Consider the following 27,637-nt stretch of genomic DNA (forward strand, 5'->3'; position numbering starts at 1 on the left):
AAAAAAAAAAGCGGTGGGGGGGTGGGGTGGGGGTGGGGGAAGAACATCTGGTAGAAAAATGTCAGACAGGTTCTGAGCATATCCTGATATCATCTGCCCCTAGGTTCTGAGCATATCCTGATATCATCTGCCCCTAGGTTCTGAGCATATCCTGATATCATCTGCCCCAATTTTGCCCATAAGAAATTATAAACAATCAAATTGGACAAAACTGAAACAAAAAATTAAGCTAACCTGATGGATAGGGATAAGTCTTATCAATTAATAGTGCTTTATTTGTGTTTTGTTTGGTTTTTTAGTACTGGCAGTTTCACTGTACACAGAATGATTGTGCAACCCTTTATGCTTTAAAAAAAACATTTTTGCCCGTTTTTCCAAAACTTTCTCTACTAGTTTTCTTCAAAATTCAAGCTGTTACTCCTTGCCTGATTGCAATCTTTATAAAATTTTATGCAAACTCAAATGGATCCCATTTCCCAGGAAAGTAATATACAAATAAATGCACAGGAAGGATTCAGAAAGACACATGCCAAAGTGTTACTAGTGATTTTCTCAGGAAGGATAAAATTATGAAGTATGGCTACTCTTTCTGTTTGTTCTTCTTTCAGTCTTTACTTTCTGATTTTTCTATATTGAGCACAGATTATTCGTGCAATAAATTTGAACAATTAAATCTATCGTAAAAGTCAGATAGGGAATTTTTGGGTACACTTTTTAAACTTCATTTTCAGCCAATGTAATAAGAGCTCCGCATGACTTTCCTTTTTGCGCATGGACAAAAATGCTTAAAGATGCGTAAAGAGAGTTGCAAAATTGTTTCATGGTACACCGGCACTTCCAACACTGGAAGAAAAGAGTGATTGTTATGTCATCCAGTTTTCTGCTGAGCAACCGATATATTGCCTCCCTGCGTAAGAAGACCGGATTGTTATTGTGACGTCCTCTTTTCTAACTCTCGCATTTGGTGTTTCTCTTGTTCTAATGGGGCTTTCAATCTAGACCATGTCTACTTGTACACACGCATACGTGATTTCCTGAAATGTGGAGCAGCACGCGTAGGTGATTTCTTAAAATGTGGAACAGTAAGAAAATGTCAGGCTTGCTGCTCTCTACTGCCATCCTCTGTGAGAGGAAGAATGAAGAGGGAATCAGGGGCTTAGTGACCACCTCACACCAAGATGACAGACACTGCTGAGCCCCCATCACAAGGACATCTGCTTTGTTTTGTCTTCCCATAAAAGAATGATTGGGATGCACTCATTCATTCTTACACGTTTTTTTTCCTACTGGTGATATTAGCCATTTAGAAAAAAGAGTGGCTCTGTAGAAGACGGTTCCTGTGTCTGGGTTAAGAGGACAAAGCGAATTTAACCAGGACTAAACCTATGACCCTGGCCCCACTCACTAATCACCCAAACAACGACAGGGTCATGGGAGCACTTCTTGGACACTTTCTACACTTCAGTTACTTTCTAATCGATGATAAAAGTCAAGAATGTTTGAGAATCTTTGATCACAAGCTCCTCACACGTGCTTTTTAAAATCTCCATTGGGATATGCCCCCTCCTACTTTCAAAAGCACACTCATAATCCTATCACCCCTATTTACAAAACACAAGTCGTTTTCTTCTATTTGTCAATGTTAAGAAATAATACCCTAGAAAGTTCTACTCCACAATTCCGCTATGTAATAACTTTCTAAAACTATTCTCTTCAACGTGTCATAGTACAATTTAATGAAAAAGTCTTAAGTGAGTGAATACTGCACTTAGCTTTCCAGGCATGTTTATAAAAATAAATATAGTTCATTAAAACACACAGGTTACAAACCAAGCCTAACTAAAAAGGAATTCCTATTTCTTTTACATTTCCTCCCATTACCCTTTCATGCATCGTCAATTAAAATCTTTCCTCTGCCAGGATCCCACTGAGCCAAGTGAATGAAGAGGAAAGGAAATGGGACAAGACAGGGCCAAACTGTATACAACAAAGCACGATCTTAAAGCCCTGCAATCAGAGAGGAGGGCCCGGGGAGAGTAAACACAGTGCTGAGGGTCTCCTAAGATGCTGCGTTTGTGGAAGGATGTGTGCCTTACACTCTTGGAGAGGTTTCTGGAAAGACACCACCACTGGAAGGGGTCTTCCCTTTCACCTCAATGAAAGGCCACTTCTCAGTCTTTGACACATTCCCACAGTGCCTCTTCTCCTGGAGGGTCCTCAGCACCCCCAAGCACAGTGTTGGAAAGCAGTGAAAAGCCCTCCCCAGGCAGCCTGCAGAGTCTGATCTCGGTTCTGCTGCTGTGTTCCCTTGGGTGGGTCACCCAACCAGTGTGGACATAGTTTTCTTATCTACTGATAACCTCCTTTCCAACCCCATCATCTGATGTGTGACTCCAGGCGGGTGGGGTCTGCCTTTGAATAAGGCCCAGTGAATGACCAGCAGCTGAGGGCCATGCTTCCTTAGGCGGAGAATCACTCATTTACCTTCTCCATTGCTGCTCTTGTTCTGTGCCACTTGTAGCAGAGTCTCCACTTTGATCCTATCCAAGCAGTCCCTTGGGCAGAACCCTGAATACATTTTTATCTGGAGCAAATGCCCCAGATTCCTCCCTAATGATTTTATGGATGAAGCCCTTATACAGCCATTTATTTCTAGGCACTTACTTTGATTAAACCTTTATGACCGTTCTATCTCATTGTAATACAGTGTCCTGCACTTATTCAGTTCTTCAGTACCGTAGGATAGAACACCTTAATGACTATTAGCCTCTTCCTTCCACACCAGGAGACAGATGAAACAAAAACAAAACTTACAGGTCAAATCCAGCCTCACCTCTAGAAAACGAGTGGCTCTGGGAGCTGTGTTATCACTTGTCCTCTAGGAGGCTACTTCCGTCACGAGAGTTACTCCACAGAGCACGGGGAAACTGAATTGCAGAAGTGCTCTCCAGGACTCACGGTGTCCTAGCCCCGAACCTGGGCGACACGCAGGGAAGACTGCACATCACGAGGCTGGACACAGAAAGCTGTCTTGGCCCAGACCTTCAACGTGACTTACAGTCACAGCACTGTATCCGCCCCCATCCTGGGATTCCTTGCTACAAGCAATCGCATTATGCTTTAACCTGTACAATCTGTCCATAGGAGGAGAATGTACAGACTTCAAGCTGCTTACTGTAAGGTAATAAAGAGGCATTCTGGGGGGCTTCCCTGGAGGTCCAGTGGTTAAGACTCCTCGCTTCCACTGCAGGGGTCACGGGTTTGATCCCTGCTGGGGGAACCAAGATCCCGCATGCCATGCTGCACGGCCAAAATATTAAAAGAAGAGAAGAAAACCTTCTTTAAAAAAAAAAAAAAAAAAGAAGAAGAAAAAAGAGGCATTCTGGCTAACATGGGTTGATGAACTCGATCATTGTGAACCTTCCAAGCAGGGCACCTATTACTGTGAGTGTGCAAATCTGGGAGACTAGGTCCTAAAGGCAGGGGGACCACAACGGCCACCTCAAGACCCCAACCTGGACCACGATGATTCGTCAAAATAATGCCACCTGGTGAGGCCTAATGGAAGACAGCTCAGCGGCCCACTCAGGAGACCCCGAGGTAGCTCATCATCTCACAGATTCTCATATTTTATATTAATGCGGAGTTTACAGTTCATCAGAGAAGTTAACAAGTATTTTGCAACAAGCATTACTCATACAATGTACACCATTAGGGATCTCAAGTTCTTAGAAATCATCCATTCTCTTAGGTGAAGAAAACAAGCCCCTCGGGTGGGGGGAAGGGACAGTCAGGGAGTTTGGGATCGACATGTGCACACTGCTATATTTAAGATGCATAACCAACAAGGACCTGCTGTATAGCACGGAGAACTCTGCTCAATGTTATGTGGCAGCCTGGATGGGAGGGGAGTTTGGGGAAGATTGGATACATGTATACGTATGGCTGAGTCGCTTTGCTGTGCACCTGAAACTATCGCAACATTGTTAATCAGCTATACTCCAAGATAAAATAAAAAGTTAAAAAAGAAAAAAAAGAAAAAAACAAGCCCCTTAAATCTAACATATGCTGTATACATTATTCTCTGCATACAGCTAAGCTTCAGTCCAGTCTGAGTTACTGTAATATTATTTATAAGCCCTCACGCCTGTACACAGCATTACAGTTTACACAGAACTTTCATATCTGTCAAATCATTTGGTCCTTACAATTCATCAAGATAGGGGCCACTGTCCTCATTTACATTTAAAGAAACGGAGACTCTGAGATGTCCTTTGAATTGCCTATGTCCTATGAAGTTCCTAGAGCTAGTCATTTGCAGAGCTGGGACCATGTCCTCCTAGTTTTCTGTGTTTCAATAGTCTGAACTGTCTGTGAGTTACTAGCTTGCTTCCTTAAAGAACCAGAACGTCATGAGTTATTTCTTCTAGAAGTGTTTAACTTAAATATAGAAACAGCTAACTTATCAGGCCTGGAACCAAATCACGTCATTCCAGGGCTCACTGATCTCTCCAATGTCGCAGCAATCTAACTACAGAATTCTCTGTGTACGATCAGTAGGGACAAAGTATGATCTCTCCTCTTCAAAAGAAGCCACACTCCCTAAAAACTCAATGACAAACCCATCTATATTCTCACTGCCCCACAGGCTGACAGCCTCTGGAAGCCCACAGGGAGAGGGACCGTGTACGTGGCCTTCAGAACCAAGGCTGACCTTCCCAAGCCAGTGACTCAGCCTGTGTTTCATTCCCGCCAGGGCCCCTGTGACAGGAGCTCTACGGTTAGATGACACTGACATGCTAGACCTCGGAGCTTAGCAACCTCTCCCACTGCCAAATAACGCTCTTTGGAGACTTTCGGAGACCAGCTGCATAGGGAGAAGAGAGAGAGAAAAAAATGAAATCGTGGGTAATGAGGCAGACCAGGGAGGGGGGAGGGGACAGACGGGAATGACACCAAGTATGGGAAGAACAACAAAAAGAGGTACAGATATGTTGAAAATCCTCCCTGTCATATAGAGCCATTGTTTAATGGCATCAGCATTTCCCAAGGAGTATCAGCAGATTTCCATTAAAAAAATAGTTTGGGGAGGGTATACAGAAGTCGAAGATCATATTCTCCCCCAATTCAAATTGCTGGAACATGGAACACTTTTTCTGTAAAATATCTATGAACATTTTGTATAACTATATAGTATCAAGTAGAAAAGTTTGGAAGACACCACTCCTCGTCCCTCAAAGAATCTACCAAGAGCTCCTCCAAACTCCCCCTTGAGCTTCCCAGTCCCGTGTTCCGAGACTCCCTTGAGACGTATCCATCAAGCCAGATGGCCCATGGTCTACATGCAACCTGCCTCCTGAACCCACTCAGCACCGACTGCTGCCGAGGAACCATCCCCAGGTCTCCAGGTCCAAGTTCAGAGCAGCTCGCCTCTGGCTGTACAAAGGCTGTGCCAGGGGCTCACCTAAGTCTAGCTGGAATCAGGCTGGGTTAGACCAGCCCAAGTGCAACGTGTGGCCTGCTAGAGGGACATATACAAATACAGACCTGTGACAGTAAAGATTAAACAATTTTAAAGATAGCATTTTAACATTTTTCATTGGTCATCTTTGCATGTTCTGTCTGTTGCTGGTAGTCTCGGGGGGCAGACTGTCAACCTTAGTGATACACATGCCTGTATCCAACATGGCTGCCCTATTTCTGATCTTTTGTGTGGCCCCAAAATGCTACTGCTGGCTGCCCGTCATCACTGGCAGCACACAGGGGGACCCAGCCACTTCCTATGCCACAAGGAGGCTTTGTTGCTCTGGCTGCAGGAGGGCTCTGGGATGCCGTGACAAGGACGAGAAGGATGTTGGGTCCCGATCTTCCGAGGAAACAAGGCCCTCCCTGCCAGCTGGCCCAACACCTACCTGACACTCCACATTGCAGTAAAATGCCTGCTTGCATCTTCCACATTTGGACAATCCTTCTTTCCTTAAAAAACAGAAAGGGCACTGTAGTGTCGAGAGGCAGGGAAACGTGAAGCTGCACATTTTATCATGCAGTAGCAACAGCCATCTGGTCCGAAAGCAGAGCCAAGAGTCACCTTACCTTGCTCTCCCACTGATAGGTGGCATTGTCCCAAAGGAGAGTTTGACCAGATTCAGCCGTTGAGTAGGAGTGAGTTAGTCGAAGAGGACACGCACCGACATTTACCGACCCCAACAGCATAAAAGGCACTTTCCAAAGAGACGAATGACACACTCTTTGACTCATGAGCCTGGCCTGGGACACCACAGCTGTTAACATCACCTGCACTATCATTCAATAGTTTGGGGCAAGTCAAAGGCTCTTATGTCCTGATTTTCTCACCTGCTAGACACGGACAGAAATAAACAAAGCCATCTTGGAAGTTTGCGTCTGTACAGATGGAGGATTGGGTCCACCCACACTGGTGAGTGGCAACTTTTAGTATTTAGAGACGCAAGTGATGCAGAAGATAGGATGGAGGGTGTCAGGAACTCAAATGTTGTCTGGGAAGCTAAGTTTAAAAACAATGCAACCCAGCAAGTGGGAACATATTCCAGAATAAAATATTCCCAGATCTGATTGGTACACACATCCACCTTGTCGGTATCCTATTGAGCGAGCGATTCTTCTGCCTCGTCATAATTAGGTCAGTCCTCCCTGCTCATTGCCGTATTATTTATCTTCCTGCTTCCCACAGAGGACAGGGATATTGCTGTTTCCCAACTGTTAGGTGCTGGTATGTTTGCTGCGTTAGACAAGCCACAGTTTTTGAAAAAACTGTGAAGCCTCTAAGTTAAACCACATACGATAGAACTCTTAAAAATTGTTTTGAGGCGGGGAACCACCACATGGTTAAATCAGAGCACTATCTGTAAAGCCCGCTGTCTGATTCTCACCCACCACACTGAAGCCAGCTTTCTGACTTACAGAAATGCTGACGCCGCAAAGCACACTCTTGCTACTGTCAGGGGTGCCCCCTGCCCTGCAGCGGAGCCCCCTCACACCCATCCCTTCTGCATCTTCCCCAGAGAGCTGATATTTCATGATATACATATAATCACGCTGCAGAGTCCTCCTCTGCATCTCATCAGCAAGTGGTAGTCACCACACTACTCCCACGGAATCGGGAAAGTGTTCCAAAAATGCTACTGTTGGAACGAAACAGACTGCCTTGCAGTTTTCATGACAGCGCTTGGGTTCCAAGAAGCAGACTGAAGAATGTGTGGGAGAAAAACGCATCTTGTGGTTGAGGTATAAATAAATGTTCCAAGTTTGCACATCTCAGTGGTTCAAAAAGGAACCCACTGATTTGGCTGAGTGTATTCTCCGGCCTGAAATACCCTCCGAGGGGATACATCTGGATGAGATGCACGGTCCCTGCTCTCCTGCATTTTATGCCAAGAGGAAAAGGACAGATGTACGTGAAGACAGCCGTGAAGTGAGCTGTGAGCAAGTGCTAAGTGACACGAACCGTGAAGGAATGCCAAAGGAATGGCAAGTACAGACAGGCAAAGCCAAGGAGGGAACTTTGAAAATTCTTTCCAAAAAGAAGTGCGTTTGGAAATTGACAATGGATGGGTAGGTGCTACCCATAACAATGTCCATCTGAAACAACCATTAGTTAAGGTTTGGTTTTGCAGCGGGGGAGGTCACAAAACCTCTCTGAGAATCTGAAGCTATTAACTCTCCCCAACAACCCACCTTCTCCCTAACCCCCAAAAAAACAACGGCAAATCTTGTGAAATTTCAAAGGCTCACGAGTCACCTAAATTCTATACACGGACTAGCTCTGAAACTAGAGTTAAGACCCCTTGATATAAAAGATTAGGAAATTATAATGTCTTTATTAGCTCTACACCATACAAAAAAACAAGGATTATATACACAGATCTTCCTGCACAGATGCCAGCAGTAAAGCTAATATGAAACCAAGGTTTGTTTTCAGTTTCAAGGTAACATCCCAGAGAGAAAAACAGCAATTGGGCTCTGGTGAGCTCGGGAAGAACTCTAGTGGGATTTCATCAACATAATAAATCTCCCAAAGGCTGGGTTTCATTCAGCCCAGCCAGTCACCAAGTCCACGGCCACAAACAATGAAGATCAGGGAGAAAGAGCTAACTTGTCAGGACTGGCGAGAGGTTACACAATTCCTACTGTCCACCCCAGTGGTTCCCAAGATGTGGTCTGTAGACCACTGGGGGCCCGGAGACCCTTTCAGGGAGTCCGTGAGGTGAAAACTATTTCCAGAATACTACTACTGCCTTTTCTGTCTTGACATCTGCGCTCTAGAAGGTGTAAGGTGCCTGGAGGGTGAAACCTGCCATGCTTTAGTACAAATCAAAGCAGCGGCACCAAACCGTCCGAGTGGTCACTGTATTCCTCACTTCCACACACTACAGCAAGGCGGGGAAAGCCAGTACCACTTAAGAATGTCCCTAATGAAATCTAAAATATGACACAAATGAACTTACTTACGAAACAGACTCACAGACATAGAAAACAGACTTGTGGTTGCCAACAGGGGCGGAGGGGTGGGAGAGGAATGGATTGGGAGTTTGGGATGAGCAGATGCAAATTATTATATATAGAATGGATAAACAACAAGGTCCTACTGTATAGCACAAACTGGTGGCGCAGTGGTTGAGAGTCCACCTGCCGATGCAGGGGACACGAGCGTGGCCGCTGGGCCTGCGCGTCCGGGGCCTGTGCTCCGCAGCGGGAGAGGCCACAACAGTGAGAGGCCCGCGTACCACAAAAAAAAAAAGAATGTATATAGATATATATATCTCGGAATTACTGTTATACAGCAGAAATTAACACAACACTGTAAATCAACTATACTTGAATAAATTTTTAAAAAAAGAATGTCCCTAATGAAGCAGTCACAAATATTAACATCACTAAACCTCAACTCTTTGGTATGTGGTTTTTTTTTTGTTTTTTTTTTTTGTTTTTTTTTTGCGGTAAACGGGCCTCTCACTGTTGTGGCCTCTCCCGCTGTGGAGCACAGGCTCCGGACGCGCAGGCCCAGCGGCCATGGCTCACGCGCCCAGCTGCTCGGCGGCACGTGGGATCCTCCCAGACCGGGTCACGAACCCGTGTCCCCTGCAACGGCAGGCGGACTCTCAACCACTGCACCACCAGGGAAGCCCTGGTATGTGTTTTTTTTGACATCCTGAGATGAAATGGGAAGAAGGCGGGAAGCATTTCTGCTCCTACTGAAGGATGAGGGCTGTCTCAAGGAAGAGCTCTTGGCCATCCCTGGAGCCATAAACTGAACTAGCCACTGTTTTCTTGAAATACCACTTTTACCTGAAAGAACAACTTTAGACAAACTGGTTATTCAGACTTGTGTATCTGGCAGCTATATTATGGAAATGAATGAAGTGAGCCCATCACATCAAGGAAAATAACTAGCAATATTTGTTGCCAATGATAAAATTTGGGCTTTTGAGCAAAAATTAAAATTTTGGAACATACATCTGTCGCCCTAGGCTTGACAGTCTCTCGTCTGATGAGACTGGCGGTGGTTTTCATAATTATGATTTTTTGATATGGTTTGATGAAATAAAGTTTTAGAAGGTCTGCATAATTTAGTGAACCAATGTTTTCCAAATGACCAGGGTATGATGTTTTAAAAATTACGTATGGGTAAAAGAGGCGTTCAAAGTACAAGACAGACTAAGGGATTTTACGTGTCAGAGTACATAAAATTCACAGATGGCTTCAGATTGCACATTACAACTAGTCTTTAAGACAAAATCACTTACTGAGTTCTAGTGTTGAATCAAAGAATATCTGCAATTAACTGAAAAGGTTATTAAAATACTCCTTCCCTTCCAATTACATATTTATTTGAGGCCAGATTTCCTTCGCATACTTCAGCCAAAAGTACATAATTCTCCAGACTGAATTCAGAAGCATATCTGAGAATCCACTTGTTTTCTGGAAATCCAGACATTAAAGAGATTTGCAAAACTGTAAACCACCACTATTCTCATTAATTCTTTTGTTTTGGAAAACAGTCCTCATAAAAAAAAATGTTACATTAACAGTAATGGCTGCTGTCATTTTAAAATAAATAAATGCTTTATAATATTCTTTATTTTTAATTATTAATACAAATATGGTATTGATAAATACCAAGGTAAATAAAAAAAGCTCTTTGGGGTTCTCAATCTCTAAGGGTAGCGAGGGCTCTTAAGACCTCCGTTATACATATATACAATGGAATATTACTCAGCCATAAAAAGGAACGAAATTGGGTCATTTGTAGAGACATGGATGGACACAGAGACTATCATACAGAGTGAAATAAGTCAGAAAGAGAAAAACAAATATCGTATATTAACGCATATAGGTGGAATCTGAAATTGGTACAGATGATCTTATTTACAAAGCAGAAATAGAGACACAGACGTAGAGAACAAAGATATGGATACCAAGGGGGAAGGGCGGGGGTGGGATGAATTGGGAGACTGGGATTGACATACATATACTATTGAGACTATGTATAAAATAGATAACTAATGAGAACCTACTGTATAGCACAGGAATCTCTACTCAGTGCTCTGTGGTGACCTAAATGAGAAGGAAATCCAAAAAAGAGGGGATATATGTATACGTATAGCTGATTCACTTTGCTGTACAGTATAAACTAACAGAATATTGTGAAGCAACTATACTCCAATAAAACAAAGACCAAAAAGTTTGAAAACTGATCTCTTGCAATAATTCCATCAGCTGTGAAGAAGTTATTACTCTCGCTTTTCAAATGAAGATACTGAGGATCCTAGAGGTGAAATATCTAACCCAACACGGTCATTCAGAAGGTGGGTAGCAGAATCAGAATTCACACATCAAGGTACATACTATGTCTCCATCGTGCAAAAATATCCTTCCTTGAGTACTGTGACATGAAACAAAAATAATCTATGTGTCTGGATAACAGTAATAACAAAGTATAAATAGAGGCATTCTTTACTCTGGTCTGCATAATGTCCCAGCTCTAATGGTATCCCATTAATGCTACCTGGCTTCAAAAATGCGATGGGGAGAATCCAGGATCATTTCTGAAAATGAGATCTGGGGAGGGAGCATCCCCACAGAGGGTCTCTCAATCAACTGTTCCAGAGGAATCAATGTCACCTGAAGCAGACTGGAATAAAATAAGGATTAATTTTGTATTCAGTCTGTGCAAAGAAGGTCCCTCTGCCTCATTCAGTGTGCTAAATCCAGGTGTTTCTCAGACACTGGGCCAGTCCGAGCAGGACCGTGTCCTCTGGGAACTGGGTGATAGAACACTGCAGCTCTCACAAACAACAAAAAAGCCTTGCCTGGCTCAGAGGCAGATTTTACTGTATATATGCTTATGGAGTCATCTACCTGGCTACATGTGAATTTTCTTAGCAAAGTTTCTCCTGAGCCAAACTACCTTCACAGTAGAAAAGGAGAGAAGCTAAGCCAATTACGGAGAGTGAATAGCATAAGAATCTACTTTGATCTATTTGGTAACAGCAGTTCTCGATGAAATGGGGTAGGGATGGGAGCTCTGTTTAAATTATCCTGATACGTGCTTCAGTCTTTCCCATAGCTTTTCATAGGGAGAGATGCACACGTTTCATAAGTCTAATGGTTGAAACCCAAACTAAAATTTGCTGAGCTGGAACGTGCACTGTGTACGTGTTTGAGAGAGAAAGAGAGAGCTCCTGTGAGAGTTTTACTATTGCTGACTGCAAAGTTTAGCCAGAGAGAAACTTCATATGGGAGATCCATTTTCACTGTAGGAATATACAGGCTTTTAGAATAAACTCTGTTCCTGCAGAAGACACAGCTGTAAATCTTTCATTTGCAATGTAACCTGATCTGAATTGTCCAGGAGGTTTGGGGAAAGACTGCAAAAACCAAGAAAAGAAAACTGCCCTCAAAGAAACGATGAATAAAGGTCATTTGGAGGAATGAAGGGAAATAACTGAAAAGGAAGGGAACTAAAGGACAGTTACTGGTGAAATCACACTCATAACCTCTTGGAGTGGCTCTCAACCTCGGCTGCATGTGCCCGTCTCGGGGTGGGGTTGGGTCTAGCAGTTCTCATCAGACTGATTTGTGTTGGGAGTTTTAGAGAACTACCCAGATCTAACGTGCTTCCAGAATGCAGAACCACTGGCCTAGGCCTATGGTCATCCATTTGGGTTGAGTGTTTCTGAGTGTTAAATTTGCCAAGGAAGAGTGCTGAAGCATTCTTCTCTGCAACGCAGACTTTACAATGTAACTCTTCTTAAGAATGACTGGCACACACAGGATGTATTAGGTTGTTTAGCTACCTTGATGATGGTCAGAATAAAGTGGCAGACGCCTTATTTTCTAACTATGACAAGCAAATATTCTAGAAGCCAGGTGCAAATTTTAAAAAAGGAAGGCTCAGCTTTCTTTCCGCCTCCTCCTGATTCCCGCTTCACAATGTAGGATGAAAATGATGAGTTACTTTTCCTACTTCCCTATCTCAAGTCCTTTTTTCTTTCTGGTCCTTGACGTGCTGTGTGATCTTGGGCAAATTATTAATCCTTTCTGAACCTGTTTCCTCCACTGTAAAGATACAGTTTCTACCTCATAGGTTTGTTATGCAAATTAAATGAGAAAATAACCCGTGAAGCCTACGACTACTAGACTTTTAATTAGCCTTCATTCTTTTGTGTGTGTGTGTTTTTTAAGTGATGTCAACTCCTGAAATATCTTCAGTACAATGTCACTGAGACTCATAGTTAGAGGATTTATGCTTCTAAAGCCTTTGTTTTACAGGCAAACATCTACCCTGCTGTGCATGGAAGGGCTCTTTGAACTTAAGAAATGGTTCTATCCACAAAGGGAGGAAAGAAATGTTACAGGAAAATGCAAGTATCTGATTATTAGTAACTGGGACAGAACTTAGAAGACACGCTCCTGTCATTTTCTACTGGAGGAGACACACACCGTGATTAATTTTCTTGCTTTTAAAATTCGGAAGCCACGAAGATCAACAAGTTAGGGTTGTAATTAACAACTCCAGCTAGTTAAATGCGTTGCCACAGGCGCTGTTGGTGGAGATCAAAAGGATTTGATCCTGCAAGCTCCCCCCTTTCTGCTACTGAAATGAATGCTTCGTGGGTTTTCCCCATGAAAGAGAATGATACTGGCATGGAGTGGGTTTGCAATAACAATTACTTTTAACTAACGGTGACAGAAGAAATGACAAGTAGGCTCTGTTGAACAGAGGCAGTCCCAGCCAAATGAAAAAGAGAAAAGGAAAAAAGCCCCAGTGGCGCAATGTAACTTCTCCACGGGTTGAAATAAGACAATCAGAAACAAAGTTAGCCTCCCACCCAGAGAGGGTGGTTACACTAGCAAATTTCTATTTGAGAGAAATAAAAATTGGAGAAATTGTGGCAGAACCCTATTATAACCCTGGTCAGGGGACAAGGATAATATTCAGGGTACTGGTTTTTGTGTAACAGTGAAAGATGCTCCACATAGCACTTTAATCCACAATGTAACAGTGAAAATGGGACCACTTGCTGTGGGAACGTCTTCCCAGAGCAGGGCTGAACCTTCCCCTGGGCATCAGGCTTTGTTCTGAGGCTTGTTAAAAGTTAGAGCCCAGGGCCTCTGGGGAGGCGGGAAATATTTAGGGCAGTAAGGCAGCAACTAATAGGTTTTCCCCAATATTGGAATAGGAGCTGTGATTTACAAGGATAAAGCTGGGCTTGGTGGTCAGCACTGAATGGTTGACCTTGTTATAAAACAATGACCCTGGGGGAAATGGGGTGACGCAGGTCAAAGGGTATAGTTTCGGTTGTAGGAAGAATAAGGTCTGAGGATCTACTGTATGGCACGGTCACTACAGTTAATAATACAGTATTGTATGCTTGAAAGTTGCTAAGAGTTGAGCTTAAGCATTCTTGCCACACAAAAGGAAGTTACCTAGGTGAAGTGATGGACGTGTTGATTATCTTGATCTTAGTAATCACTCTACAACCTTTATGTATATCAGGTCAGCACTCTGTACACTTTAAATACAGACAGTCATATCTGTCAATTATTCCTCAGTAAAGCTAAAGAAATACTGTAGACATGACTCTCCACATCACTGATTCATGAAAAGTCAGGCTCAGCAATGAAAAAACAGTGAGGATGCTAATTTAGGATTTGTTTTAATGCAGGCTCTAGGTGAGATGAAATTTACCTTTGCCTTAGAAAGAAAAAAATTCATGAAGCTTATGGATAGAGCAGAGAACTACTGACCCTACTGAACAGTGAACATTATATTACTCTTTTCAGCCACTGGACAACACCTACAACCAAGCCTCATCTTGCAGGCCCTGTAAAATCCCTAACAGTTGAATCCTGCCAGAAGAAGAGATGTATGCGCTTTTAAATTGAACATTCTCCTCTGGAACTCTGTATCAAATTTTGTGGGAGATGAGAATGACACTTCCTTGCAAATTGCCTTTGACTTCTCTGATGCCTACCGATTGAGAAGTCAAAAGGAAAGAAACAGGGGCCATAGGGCACATGACCGAGCCAACTCCCAGGCCCTTGACCGAGGTGACGGTGGCATCTTTGAACAGCTGCGAAGGGCCGGAGAGACCTGAACTCAGAAGCTCACGGGCTGCTGGCCCGTCTCAGCCTCCGCACACGGCCGTGGGCAAGTCGAGTTCGAACACTTGCTGAATTAAGAGCCCGCCTAAAACGTGATCTGGCCTTCAGTTTCCTCGCCTGTGACATGGGTACAGTGTTGCCGGGGGAACATGGTCGCCTCAGGCCTAGGTGAGGCAGGGTGCATGGAATGCCCTGCCAAGAAGCGGGGCGAAGGCCTGGCGGTACGCAGTGGCCCGGGGAAGCGGGCACCCCATTCATCTGCCCAGAAAGCTGGCCATGGATCACGTGCCGAGCAGAGCAGAGCAGCGCCCCTCTCCTCGGCTGACTTCAGGCACCAGCCGTAGAGAGTGGGTGTGCGGTGGGCCTGCACCCTCTGGGTGCGAACCACTTGACTTTTGCTGTCTTCCTAGATCTTTCCAGCAGCCGTGTGGGGTCAGCGTCGTAGACAGGGAGACTTTGCTGAGGCCGCACAGCCTGGAGTGAAGGAGCCAGGGTTGGACCCAGGTGTCAACCTGCTCAACCTGCAGGCCTTCCAGCAGGTGGCTCCTGCACCCCAAGGGGGCCTGTGCCACGCCTCCAGAAGGGACTCGGCCCTCGTCCATGAGACCCACCCATCACTCGTGTCCCCTCTGTTTCCATCATCAGCCCCAGTGTCTGGAAAACCTTAACAGGCCTGTGGTGTTCTGGGAGCATAATTAGGATGCTGGAACCACAGGCCCAGAGTTGTGAGTTTCACCATACAGGGCAGGGCCTGCCCCTGGGCAGTCTAGGCATGGCCACGTTGGGATCCTTTTCCCCAGAACCTAAGCCACCCACCGCCCGTTAGGATGTCTGGCCCTCAAAAGGAGGGGCTCTCTGACACACGAGATCATCAAAACAGACCTGCCTCACTTTCTTTGTTAACAGACTATATTAAGAAAAAAAACAAAAACAAAAACACAGTTTTAGGGACTTCCCCGGCAGTCCAGTGATTAAGACTCCGAGCTTCCACTGCAGGGGGCACAGGTTTGATCCCTGGTCGGGAATGAAGATCCCGTGCGCCCTGCAACGTGGCAAGCAATCAATCAGTTTTAGATTTACTGAAAAGAGTATGGAGTGCCCTCATTACAGCCCCCCATGTACACACACACCCACACACACACACAATTTCCTTTATTGTTAACATCTTACATTAGTTGTACATTTGCTACAACTGATGAAATGATATTGATACATTATTAACCAGAGTACATAGTTTGTTCAGAGTTTCTTAGTTTTTCCCCCATGTGTTTCTTCTGGGTCAGGATCCCATCAAGGATGCTACATCACATGTAACTGTCCACCTCACTTTTTCATTCTCAAGGTGCAGTATTGAGAGAGGAGGTGAAAGAAGCACATAATTGCTTAATTTGTTCTTGGCTTTAAGTCTGAGAAAATGCTAGGGAGGAGGCTGCCGCTGGGGGCTGCGTTTTGGTGTTGTGTCTGGCAGGTGCCAGCTGAGTGGGGCACCAACCGGGTCCTGGGGAAAGGCAGGGCCCTGAGGAGGGGCTTCCCTCCAGAGCAACCCTTCTCAGAGCGGCCCCTCGGGTTGGGGTGATGGATAGTTATGTTTAGAGGATAGAAAATTTCTGTCTGGGGTGATGAAAACACTCTGGACATGGATAGTGGTGACGGTTACACAAATTTACTTAATACCACTGATTGTAAAGCATTAAAAATGCTTAAGTTTTATGTATATTTTACCACAGTTTTTTTAAAGCTGAAAAAATAAATATGCAATTTAAAGAAGAAAAGAAAAAGGAAAGAAACAACCAATGAGTTCTCTCATATAGGAACTGCCAATAGCAACAGCCACCATTTCTTCCAATGGGACAATAAATGACAGATGTTATCAACAGTACTTTGTAACGAACACAATACTAGATTCTCCTATGACTGCTGTTGCCCTAAGTTCTACAACACCTAGGTGATTAAATATCAAGGAAAAGGACAAAATCAAAGTCATACAAATGGAACTATTTAAAAGCTTAAAATGTTCCTAACAATACCCCTCACTTCAACATTCTGGCCACAGAGTAGAAAGAGCCCATATGTAAAAATACCTTTATAACCTAATAATAAACCTGAGTTCCAGAATATGGTCAGGCCATCTGCAGCCAAACATGAGTATTAACTCCTGGCCCAAGAAACATGTGACCTGCTCTAAATCTTGCAAGAAAGTGCACCTTAATTGGTTACAGAAGCATTTTAAGAGGTGACACTCTCATCCTCTTCATTCCATTTTCCTACAGTCAAACAATAAAAAATCGAATTGTCAATTTACTTAGGTGAATTACCCCGATTTTGGACTGGACCTTGATAACTCCAACTTATATATCGTTTGGACAGATACAAATAAATAGTAAATAGTAAAGTCCTGTCAAATAAACGTAAAGTACTAACTAAATAAAATGAAGAGATTGTGGGCTGAAGTACTGAAGAGAAAGCTTCATAAAAAGAGATGCAATGTGGGGAGTTCCCTGCGGTCCAGCGGTTACGACTTGGCGTTTTCACTGCTGTGGCCCATGTTCAATCCCTGGTCAGTGAACTAAGATCCCGCGAGCCTCATGGTGCGGCCAGAAAAAGAAAAAAAAAAGAGATGCAGTTTGAGCTGGGTCTCTGTTCAGGATGAACAGACTTAGAGTAGAAGGCCCTACCAGGGAAGAAGTTAGAGGGTTAAGTAGGGGAATAATGCACAGAGGAGCATTCCTGGTTCAAGTGGACATTGGGAAGAATGAGGAGTGACACAGCACCTTTCTGGGGTACTGAAAAGACCATTCAGATTTTGTTTAGGGTTTAAATGAAAAAGTAGAGAGGGATAATGCTAGACAGGGTGGGAAGAGCACTGAATACGGAGGACTTGAGCAGTCAAGATTTTGTCCTGAAGAAAACAGGGATCAATGAAGGGTTCTGTGGTTATTTATAAGGATTCATTTCCAAGAACAAGCAGAGCTGTATATATATTGGTACACGATGTACATATATAGATAGGTGATGAGGCCTGTCCAAAGAACCGCTAGTAAAATAAGTTGCAGAAATGAGACTATTCATTTAATAAATATTTACTGAGGTTATGGGGTGCCAGGCCTCAGGCTAAGTGCTAGGCTACAAAGTTGAGTAAGACCTGGTTCCTGAGTCAAGGAACGAGTGTATGAAGGAAGTATGCACAAGGTGCTATGGGTGCAAGGACATGCGAGTGTGTGTGTGTGTGTCTATGTACCACTATAAGCAGTTTGGAGCTGCTGAAATGAAACTAACACTGCAGAGCAAGGTGGACCCAAACATCACCCCAGATGCCCAGCCCTGGGAGCGTGCCAGCAGGCAGCGCTGACCCTACAGTGGAGTTCTACCAGGGCCACTCTCTGAAGACGCACAGAAAGAGAAGGTGGCAGTGGGCTGCTTTCCCCCTCTGTGCCTAGAAAATATTCAGCAGGTAGGTGCCTTGAAAGGCCTGAACATGTGCCGAAATCAATTAAATATTGAGTGAAATAAGTAGACTGTTTCTAAATCTCTACTACTTTGGGAGCCTGAAAGTTTTTAAGGTGAAAAAAACCCTAAAGGTTTTTTTTTTTTAAGCAGTATTTAGAAATATTTATTCAGGTGTATGAGTAGACTAAATTTCATCAACTTCTAAAAAATGTCTACCCAAAGTGCTGCTATTTTAACACAATGCAGGGATGCCACAATTTTATTAGGCCAAACTATTATCTGATCAAAGCCCTCCCTTAGTTTGCATAAGTCATGAACCAGCGTGTGTGGTTAAACTTCTTTGTTAAGAGCTTTCTTTATGACATACTTTATCAGTGTTCCATAAAAGAAAAACACTCAACCCAAAACCTTATGCCTTTAACAAAAAAATCTGCTAAAATGACAAAGTTCAATGCACTACAGTGTCAACTAAAAACTGGCACTTGCCATCTGCCTCTACAAGGATGAGGTCACTAGCCACTGCGGTCGTTGACCTTCGACAGCCCCAAAAGGAGTTCAGGGTGGAGATCAGGAACGAGGTGCTCTGTGCTCTGGAAAGAACTGGCAGAACAGGGCTTCAGAGTTAGAAATTTTCAGAAGATTTTATGAGCCCAATTTCTGACACCTTCTCATATCCAGAAAAGCACTGAAATGATTAACAGAGACATCTGCTCGTCGTGACTAGCAGCAACCTTCCTGAGACCGGCAGGAAGCCTCTGCCAAAATGTGTGCTTGACTGCATGTACGCCCCTTCACCAAAATCGCATATACACTGACCTCGTCACACCCCACCTGCTAAGAGCAGTTCCTCAGAGCTCTCTGAGAGGCTGTGTCCCGGGCTACAGTCCTCATTTTGCCCCAAATAAAACTTAACTCACAACTCTCATGTTGTGCTTTTCTTCAGTCGACAACGGGTTTATAAAGATGAATAAAACCTACTGGAATATAAGCTCTGTGGAGGGAGGGTGTTCCTTTTCTGCACAGTTGTTTCCTAGGGATTCAGAACTCAGCGAGGGCTCAATAAATATAAATATTTGCTGAATACATTAAAAACAGAATCCCTGCTCTCAGGGAGTTTACCATCTGCTCATAATTAAATGTCTCTTACTGTTGAGCTTTCAAGAACATGTGAAGCTATCACCGTGAACAGCAATCATCACTCTGCTACAGATTTGTGCAATTGACAGATAAGAGATTTTTCCGACTGCACAAGGGTGTTTCCTGTACAAACATTGCTGTGGTGAGGAAAATCAACAAGATGTGAGCCCAGGGCCCATATCCCTTGAAGAGCCTTTCCTGGTCCTCACAGACTGAAGAGAAAAAGCTCCTCCTGTCCAAGATCTTTTCATTTTGCCACAGATGGCAACATAACTCCTTTCAAGTGCCTGGATATAAAATCCTTGAGATTTTATTTGACTCAGATGAAAAACTGCATCTTGCTGGTCAGCCAGTTTCTTTCCACCTCTCCCCCCAGGATACGCCTATGTCTTCAGGCCTCAGTGTGAAATTCGCTTCTTGGTAAGCGAGTCGCCCTTATTTTTCCTCTCCCCCACGGTGACTGCAGATTCCCGGGGCTCTGAGACACCTTGTTCATCATAGTGTACTTGCTGATACACGCCAGTGGCTCAGCTATCACAGCGAGCGTTTATTTTGGTTTCTAGGGACTATAAACTTGCCAAAGATAAGCACTTACGGATTCTCCTTCTTTAAAAAGCAAACCCAATCCGTGTTAATAACGTACATGCCATATTTCCACTCAGTCACCTGAAACCTTCCACTTTGTCCCTAGATTTTATGTTAATAAATTGGCACGGGGAGTTCCATAGTATTTTTAAATTTTTGATTGAAGAAAAATCTGAGACACACAGCTGGATTCTCAGCAAGTGCATGGACGAGATAGATAAGTTGTTTCCTGAACCCTCAAGCCGTTTTGGTATTATTTTCCTGCTAAATTGCATATTTCTGGCCTTCAGAGAAGTCTAGAAGAGATCTGGTTTCCTTCTGTTCTATTGTGTTGGTGTGAACGCCTTTGCAATTGAAAAGGAGGCCTCCGAGGGTGGTAGGAACAGAGTCAGCAGAAGTTACACAAAGTGAGGTGTGTGGCTTTGTGGATGGTTAGAGCGCCTGTGCTAATGAGGCCAAGGTCATGGGTTCAGCCCCTGAAAAGGCAGTTACTTCAGTCAATTCCCCGCTGGAGGGCTGCACCCCTAAACTACCACAGATTTGCTAGAAATCCAGAGATGCAAGGGTTGGGGATGTGAGTGGGAGAGTGATGGTGGTGTACAGAGGCTGATATTGCGAATCCCTTGAGAGGGGACTGAGAGACCTCTAGTGCCAGAGCCGCCCTTCTCCAGGGCAAGAGGACTGCTCCAGAAACCACCTAGCCGCCAGGCTGACCAAAGGACGGCGCAAAGTCTGCATCTGGTCAAGTACAATCAGGGTGGCCTGTTCCATGTCTGTCTAGTTCCCTGGAGGTGATCAGGACATATATACTCACAGGTGCAAAGACAAATAGGCAAACCCAGAGAGGGGCTGTCTGTGAGAGAACAGGAAATAGGAATGCAGAATCCATGACAGAGGAGAAATTCATTTCAGTCAAATTGTCCTTATGCAGATCAGATGAAAGCACGCCTTGAACTGAGAAATGTGATTACTCCACATCTGACGTTCAGAAAACAAGGTGTGTGTATGGTGGGAGTGACCTCAGTTATTACTGATGACTCCAATTACATAAGGGATATTTGTAATTATTGATTGCCTCCTTGGGAAGCAGAAATAAAGTGGCTTAAAATTGTAATTATTTCATGTTTTCTTTATATTGACAATAAAAAGAAAGGGGATAATAAACCTCAGGCAAAAGAGGTACGTCTCAAACACCAAAATCAAGTAGAAACTTTCTTTGCATTTTTCTATTTCAAATTCTATAACAGACAACGTCACTGTCCCAGGTTCTCACCCATTCTGAGTTCTCCTGAAGACCAGCTGCTGCCAAACTACAGCCCTGAGCCCTGGATCTTCCCAAAGAAATTTAAGACATTTCTGAGGATCTTTTAAAGAATCTTCTGACAGATAGTGTGCCATATGCTTGTCCTACAGGAATACCATCCTGGGGCCTCTTAGCACAGCTGCACCAGGAATTCTGTTTCCAAACCATGCCCATTTAACCTTGCACAGTGTAGAGTTCTGAAGACTGGGTATGTTTAAGGGAAAAAAAGGACAGGGGGTTTATACTCTCATGCTGTCCTACCAGAGGGCACAGAAACAAACTCTTTAAACGTAGCTATAAACACTAAGATGGTAAACTCGTCTTAAATAACTCGAGCATACCGAAAAATGTCCCAAACCCACAAAAGGACCAAAGCCTTGTATTTCTTTTTACATTTTATCAGGTAATAGTGGATAATACAGAAGAATATATGTAGCTCTTATGCAAATTCCAAAGCATTGGAATAAAAAATCTCTGAACCCAAAGCAGCACAAGATACAAGACAGCTGAATCAATTTATTTGTTGAACTTTTAGAAACAATGCATTAATCTGTTGAATTACCTCTTGGGGGAAGGGGAAGCAAAAGAAGAGAGGCGATAAAAATTGCATTCACTTGAGAAATCCGAAGTGAATTAAGTCCTGGTGTCCAGGTGTGAACCACACGGTAGACTCAGGTCAAAAGGGGCAGGGAAGGAAAACAACACTCAGAATAGGAAGACATGGTTCCCTCCACGAAGGACACAGAGGCTGGCCCTAGGACGTGCTCAATAAATATCTGACCCCAAAAATGTGAAGTTCAAGGAAACATTTCCAGCCCTCAGTTACTTCCTACATAAAATGGGATATGGTCTTCTCTACACAAGCTATCCTTGGGAGGATCAAAATAAGAACGTATCTGGAATGCTTTATGAGCTGCAAAGAGCAACACGATTTAAAGGAATGTCATTTTATATGGGATCTTCACATTTTTGTGAGAGGATTTTGTGCAATTGCTTTTGGGAGGGAAAGGTGTTAGATGGTGGTTTTAACTCACCAGGGTTTGAATTTCACTTCAGGATATCCTGCTGCCGTTCTGTCTCTTTCATCTCAAATTGTTTCCAAATGTGCAGCTTGGTCACTGAGCCCTGATAAGCTATAACAGAAATTATGCTCCTGCGTATGAAAAATGTGTGTGTTCTGGCACTCGGCACATCTGAAGTCTTGCAGGACAGCTCCTTGCCACAGCTAAAAGAATCATGCTGGAAGCAAAGAGCAGAGAGGAGCCATGGTATCCTTGCTAGGTGGAAAATTCTGGTTTCCTCCATTTCTCTTTTCAAACATTTGTTTAATCCCACGGTAAAAGAGTATTAAAGTATCTAAGCACTTTGGAGATACACGAGCCTCATTTTTTTCAAAAAGCTTTATCTGTGTAGGCTAATCATATCAGTTCTGTCAGGTTTCGAAAAATACTGAAAATTGATTCCAGACACCCATTATTATGTTGGGGGACCCGAGGTTGAGAACTGCCACTTTTAACTCTGGGTCAACATGCCATCTGAATGATGACTCCACTGCCCAACAAGATACAGTATCTCCTTCCCAGTTTTCCCCACCCCAATGCCACCACCATAAAAAAATGTCCCTGAAGTGAGACTATGTTATCACACTATTTAACATTTAGCCAAGAGAGCTTATCAAACACATTCGTACAAGCGAGACACGGGGCCAGTTCTGACAGCTCCCGAAGTGTCCAGGCCGTGATAGGCACTTGACTTCACTGTCTCAGGGCCAGGTCAGTAGGTGGGTGTTAATGTGCACAGTTTACAGATAAAGGAACCCAGGAGTTCAGACAGGTTAAATAATTTGCCTCAAGACAAACCATCAGGAAGGGATGAAGCCAGAATTCAAACCCAGTCCATCTGGCCCCAAAGTCCCTCCTCTGTAGTCTCTAAATAAACAAAAAACTTGAAATACTGAAATGTTGAAAATGGCAACCCAATACCTCATTATCTACTATACAGATGGCTTAACTTTATATTCTTTCACGTAATTTTTTAGAGGAAATCTGTTGTCTGTGTATTTGAATCTTCCTACCCATTTCTTAAAAATGCATGTAAAAAGATGGAGGGAAGCCTTCATTGGAGCATGTGTGTCCAATTTTTCATTCAGAGAACAAGATAATTTGAGAACAATCTGGAGCCATTTCCTCTCCTCAGAGACTCTCCAAGTCTCAGAGAATGTTCTCGGAATAAGCAGAATCACAGCAGCCCTGGGGATGACATCCCGCTTCTGAGAGCAGCTGCAGGCCCAGGGCTCTTTCAGAGAACCTTAAGAACAGGATCAAGGGTTCACATCTCTTAATACTGTTTAAGATCAACTAAAGATGACTTCAGTTTGGTAAGGCAGTGGGGAAGAGATGAATGCTGCTACAGAAAAAACATCGAGGGGACATTACACCTGTATAACTGCTGAAATAGGCCATCTCAATCACAGTATTTTGATCGTGCAAACATTTTAATATTTAAGTCGACCGCTCTGACTGAGCCAGACAGAATATAAATTTCCTGAAACCAGGTTCCAACAGCTCCAGTCCAAGGAGGTGAAGTGGGCCTTCCTACTCTGCCCCGATACGCTGAACAAACAGACAAAAAAGACAATATTCCTGCCTTTAAATGACCCATGAGTCAAGAGAATGAAAGATCAAGAGGGGTACATCCGCCCTCCTGAGGAACTGCACACACAATGAATATTCAGATGGAACCCAGGGTTACAGATTTTTTCCTTTCTGAGACAAATACTAGCAAGAGTTAAGAGATGTCAAATACCAAGTGAAATATAATGTAAAAAATGTGCCACAAAATGTTGGCCAGGCCAACGTGTGTGTGTGTGTGTATGTGTACATAAAAACGCATCTGAGAGATCTGATGAGGACAGCTCCCAACTGGAAGTCATTTATATTTTTAGGGGCTGCCTTCTAGCAGCTGAGGCAAGATACACATCTTCCCAAGTGTCACCCTGAGTAAATGTGATACAAATACAAACTTTTGTCTGCACTGCCCTGACAGTAAGAATCCCACTCCATTGTGACTTAAGAGAATTCCCATTATTTTCAACTTATAGAACATAGTTATTCCTGAAAAAAATCACGCATTTTCCTTCAAAATAAGTCAAACCCTGATACAATTAATATGATAGGGAAGATCTGTAGTGGCTCATTTGTCTCAAGCAACGTTATTTACCTTCAACTTCTGGCACAAGAAACGATAAGGTGTAGTTTTCTTTTTATGGGAGGGGAGGGGAAGTGTGGATTTTGCCCTGTATCTTTCAGTATTTGAGAATTCTGCTCCTACCCCCTGGGGGAATCGTGGGGGCATATATGCTTTCCTCTAGTACAGCTGGACAGAATAATTTGTCCTCGGTCTATACAGACAGTTTACAGAGGAAATGGTGCTAAATCTATGAGAATGATCTAGCCACTAATTCCAAACTAAGCGCATTTAATGGAAACCAGAGTGGAGTACAAATATATCTCTAATTTCACAGGTATCATGATGTCATCATTTCTTGTGTGTTATTTCAGTTGATTTCAAATGAGTCCTTGGGGAAAGAGAGGAAAGGAGCTGTGGATGTTGACAGAAGTTCACCTAAGCCAGAGAAAAGCGGGGGGGAGGTACAGCAGTCCCACCCCAATGCAGGGAGGGGGTAGCCCTGGTGAGGGATCTAAGGCAACAGTGACACTGATGAATGTCATTCAGAAAAAGGGAAAACAAAGGCAAACACTGTCCCACATGGCAGGGTGATTTGCCAAGTTGCACCTTGACTGTACCTTCCTGTTCTAAGGTCGGGGGTGTGTGTAGTAGATAGAGTGTGGAGGCTCACAGCAAAAGAGAAGAATCTCTCAGCTCTGCTTCTCCACTGAGAACCCAGCTGGATTTGATCTTTAATTCACTGGAGGAGTGGTCAGGCAACTACCATCTGAGCACCTACTACGTGCCTGGTACCGCAGTCTTCTCTCCCACGCTGGACCCCAGGAATCACCAGGATCCCTGATGGAGGGAGGCCCCTTCTGTGCTGGGTGACCTTGCTTTGCTCCTGCCACTCCAGACACCCACACTGCTTCAGACTCTGAGCCACAGCAAGGCTCAGAAGATCAAGGGACCAGACACAGCAGCCTTTTTAACTTTGGGAAAACCCAATGCTCACTTCACTCAAACGTCGCAAAGTGGTGCCATGACCCTTTAGCTCTTGGCTCACCAATTCAAAGAGCCACATCACATACAGCCCTTAAGCTGCCCACGGCATGATTCTGTGTCTAGTTCCTTTCCAGGTCCCCCCAAGCGGAAGACAGCTCTGGCAGGGAGTCTGGACAAGACTACTATAGTATTTAGCTTTTGTCCCTTCTTTTGCTCTGTCTTACCGTGGAATGAGAGGAACACGTCTCGGAGATTGAGTACTTCAGCGTGTGTTGGACTTGAGACCTGTATTCCAAAGGTACCCGCAGGACCTCAGGTGGGCTTAATCTAGCCCAGGAATCTCCACTTCAAAGATGAAGAAACTGAGGTTCAAAGAAAGTAAAGCAGGGTCCTGGAAGGCCCTGTACAAACTTAACTCCAATGCCATGCTTCCTGCCTCAGTAATTTTATTGAGCACTTAACTAGGTAGGAAATGGGCAGAACTGAAGACACCAGACTTCATTTTGTTAACTATGGGTGTGACTAGAAATACACAGTGACACTTCCTCTCTGGGCATTAGTTTTCTCCCCTGTAAAATGGAAAGAGTACTGTGGTAAGATACTCCACTTGAAGTGCTGAGTAAGACTTGATGTATAGTAAGTGCTCAATATGTTAGCTGTTACTTATTCGTCAGTTTTAATAACTTACAAGTGAAATGCCTTATTTATATATAATCTTATATTATTTCCCAAAGCACTTCCTCTCTGGGCATTAGTTTTCTCCCCTGTAAAATGGAAAGAGGGTTGCATTCGTGATTTCTAACGTGACTTTCAGGTCTGAAACTATCGTAAGGCTTGAAGATATAATTATGTGTTGGTGTATGTGAAGATATACACATATACACACATACATGATATGCTACAATTAAATACCAATTCCAGCCATACGTTTTGCCTCATCCCCCCAGCAGCCATGTTTTCCCAATCCTAAACCAGGGCTAGATACGTCCCACCAGTGCAGCTCCTCTGAACCACGGGTGTGTGGTCAGTACTCCTCTGGCTTCTCTCCAAATACCAAGTGCAGAGGGTGACAAGAAAGAAGGGGGACCATGTACTTTACATGAAATATTAAGTGTCATTAAGTTCCTTGGAGGAAACACGGCAAGTCTGCGGCAGAAGAGACTGTGGGGCACAGAACACATCGCAGGAAGCACAAGTTAAAGGTGACAGGCTGTGGCTGCGCGAACCTGGGGCCCCGCTGGCAACGCACCGAGTGGGCAGTGCGTGCCAGCGCTGGGAGGAAGCCTGGCTCCAAGCCCACGTGTGAGGGTAGGACCCTGCACCTTGCCAGTTTGCACATACCGCAGGAGCGAGTCGGAAAACATGCCGTGCAGGACATGCGGCGAGAACTTGGCTGGTCTTTCCTAACGCACGTGGCACAGCCGGTCCGGGGTTCAAGGGCGCAGCCCGCCCCCTCCCCCGCGAGACGCCGGCGCTAGGACCCCGCGGGCCGCACGCACTTCCTCCCGCCGCGGTCCGCCCGCCAGTCTGTGCGGCGCCCCAGGCTCCCGCCCGCCGCCGCCGCCGGCCCGCACAGCCTTACCTGGCGAAGCAAAACTCGCAGTGGTTGCCCCGTTCGTTGACCGTGAGCACGTAGGCGTAGGCCGGGCAGGAGAAGAGCAAGTCCCCCACCTGGAAGGGCTGCAGGGCCCGCAGCCCCCGGCCCTTGCCGGGGCTGCAGAAGCGCTCCAGACCGCCGTCGCCCTCGGCCCTCATGCCGGCGGCCGGGCTGGCGCGGAGGGTCCCCGGCGCCGGCGAAGCCCCCAGCTACGGCTCCCCGCGAGCTGTTATTGGAGAAGCGTCACCCAGAGCCGCGGGGGGGCGGGGTGGGAAGCTGCCCGGCGGACGCGGCGGCAGCCACCGCTCCCCGGAAGGGACGGCGGCCCCGCCCGGCCCTCGCGCGCCCCCGGGAGGCGGGGGACCTGCCCGACGGCCCCGCCCCGCGTGCGGGACCCTCGGCTGCCGCCCCGCACGCGCCCGGGGCCGCTTCCGGTGTGGCAGCTGCCAGGACCTGCATCCCAGGCGGCTCCTGAAAGGAGGGCGGGAGGCATCTGCGCCTCCGCGGCGTCTCCACGGAGAGCGCTGGACGCTGCCGGCTTTCCGGTGGGCGGGATGGGGTCGCCCGGGGGTCAGGTATCCAACGCCTCCCGGAGAATCCCGTAGCGTGACCCGCGCTTGGTTAATTGAAGGCGCGGGCGGGGGTGGGGCCAAGATGCTTCTCAACCTTAAGTTCAGTTCCTCTGTCCTTGTCAAGGACCCTAGAAGGAGTCCTCAGGGGACACCGAAGAGAAACCGCAATAGCAAAGT

At 44.9% G+C, this 27,637-nt stretch overlaps 1 protein-coding gene across 1 annotated transcript in view; it reads right to left on the reverse strand.

The window, feature by feature from the left end:
- SMYD2 (SET and MYND domain containing 2) overlaps positions 1-27,203 on the reverse strand; it is a 51,672-nt gene extending 24,469 nt beyond the window's left edge. The window contains exons 1-2 of the mRNA XM_007451290.1: positions 26,874-27,203; positions 5,913-5,976 (exon numbers count right to left, since the gene is read on the reverse strand). Of these exons, the coding sequence (XP_007451352.1) occupies positions 5,913-5,976; positions 26,874-27,046 (237 nt within the window). The 5' untranslated portion in view covers positions 27,047-27,203. The remainder of the gene's footprint in view (positions 1-5,912; positions 5,977-26,873) is intronic.
- Between the last annotated feature and the right edge of the window lie 434 nt (positions 27,204-27,637).

The sequence above is a fragment of the Lipotes vexillifer genome, unplaced genomic scaffold (genome assembly GCF_000442215.2).
Source record: "Lipotes vexillifer unplaced genomic scaffold, Lipotes_vexillifer_v1.1 scaffold570, whole genome shotgun sequence".
NCBI lineage: Eukaryota > Metazoa > Chordata > Mammalia > Artiodactyla > Lipotidae > Lipotes > Lipotes vexillifer.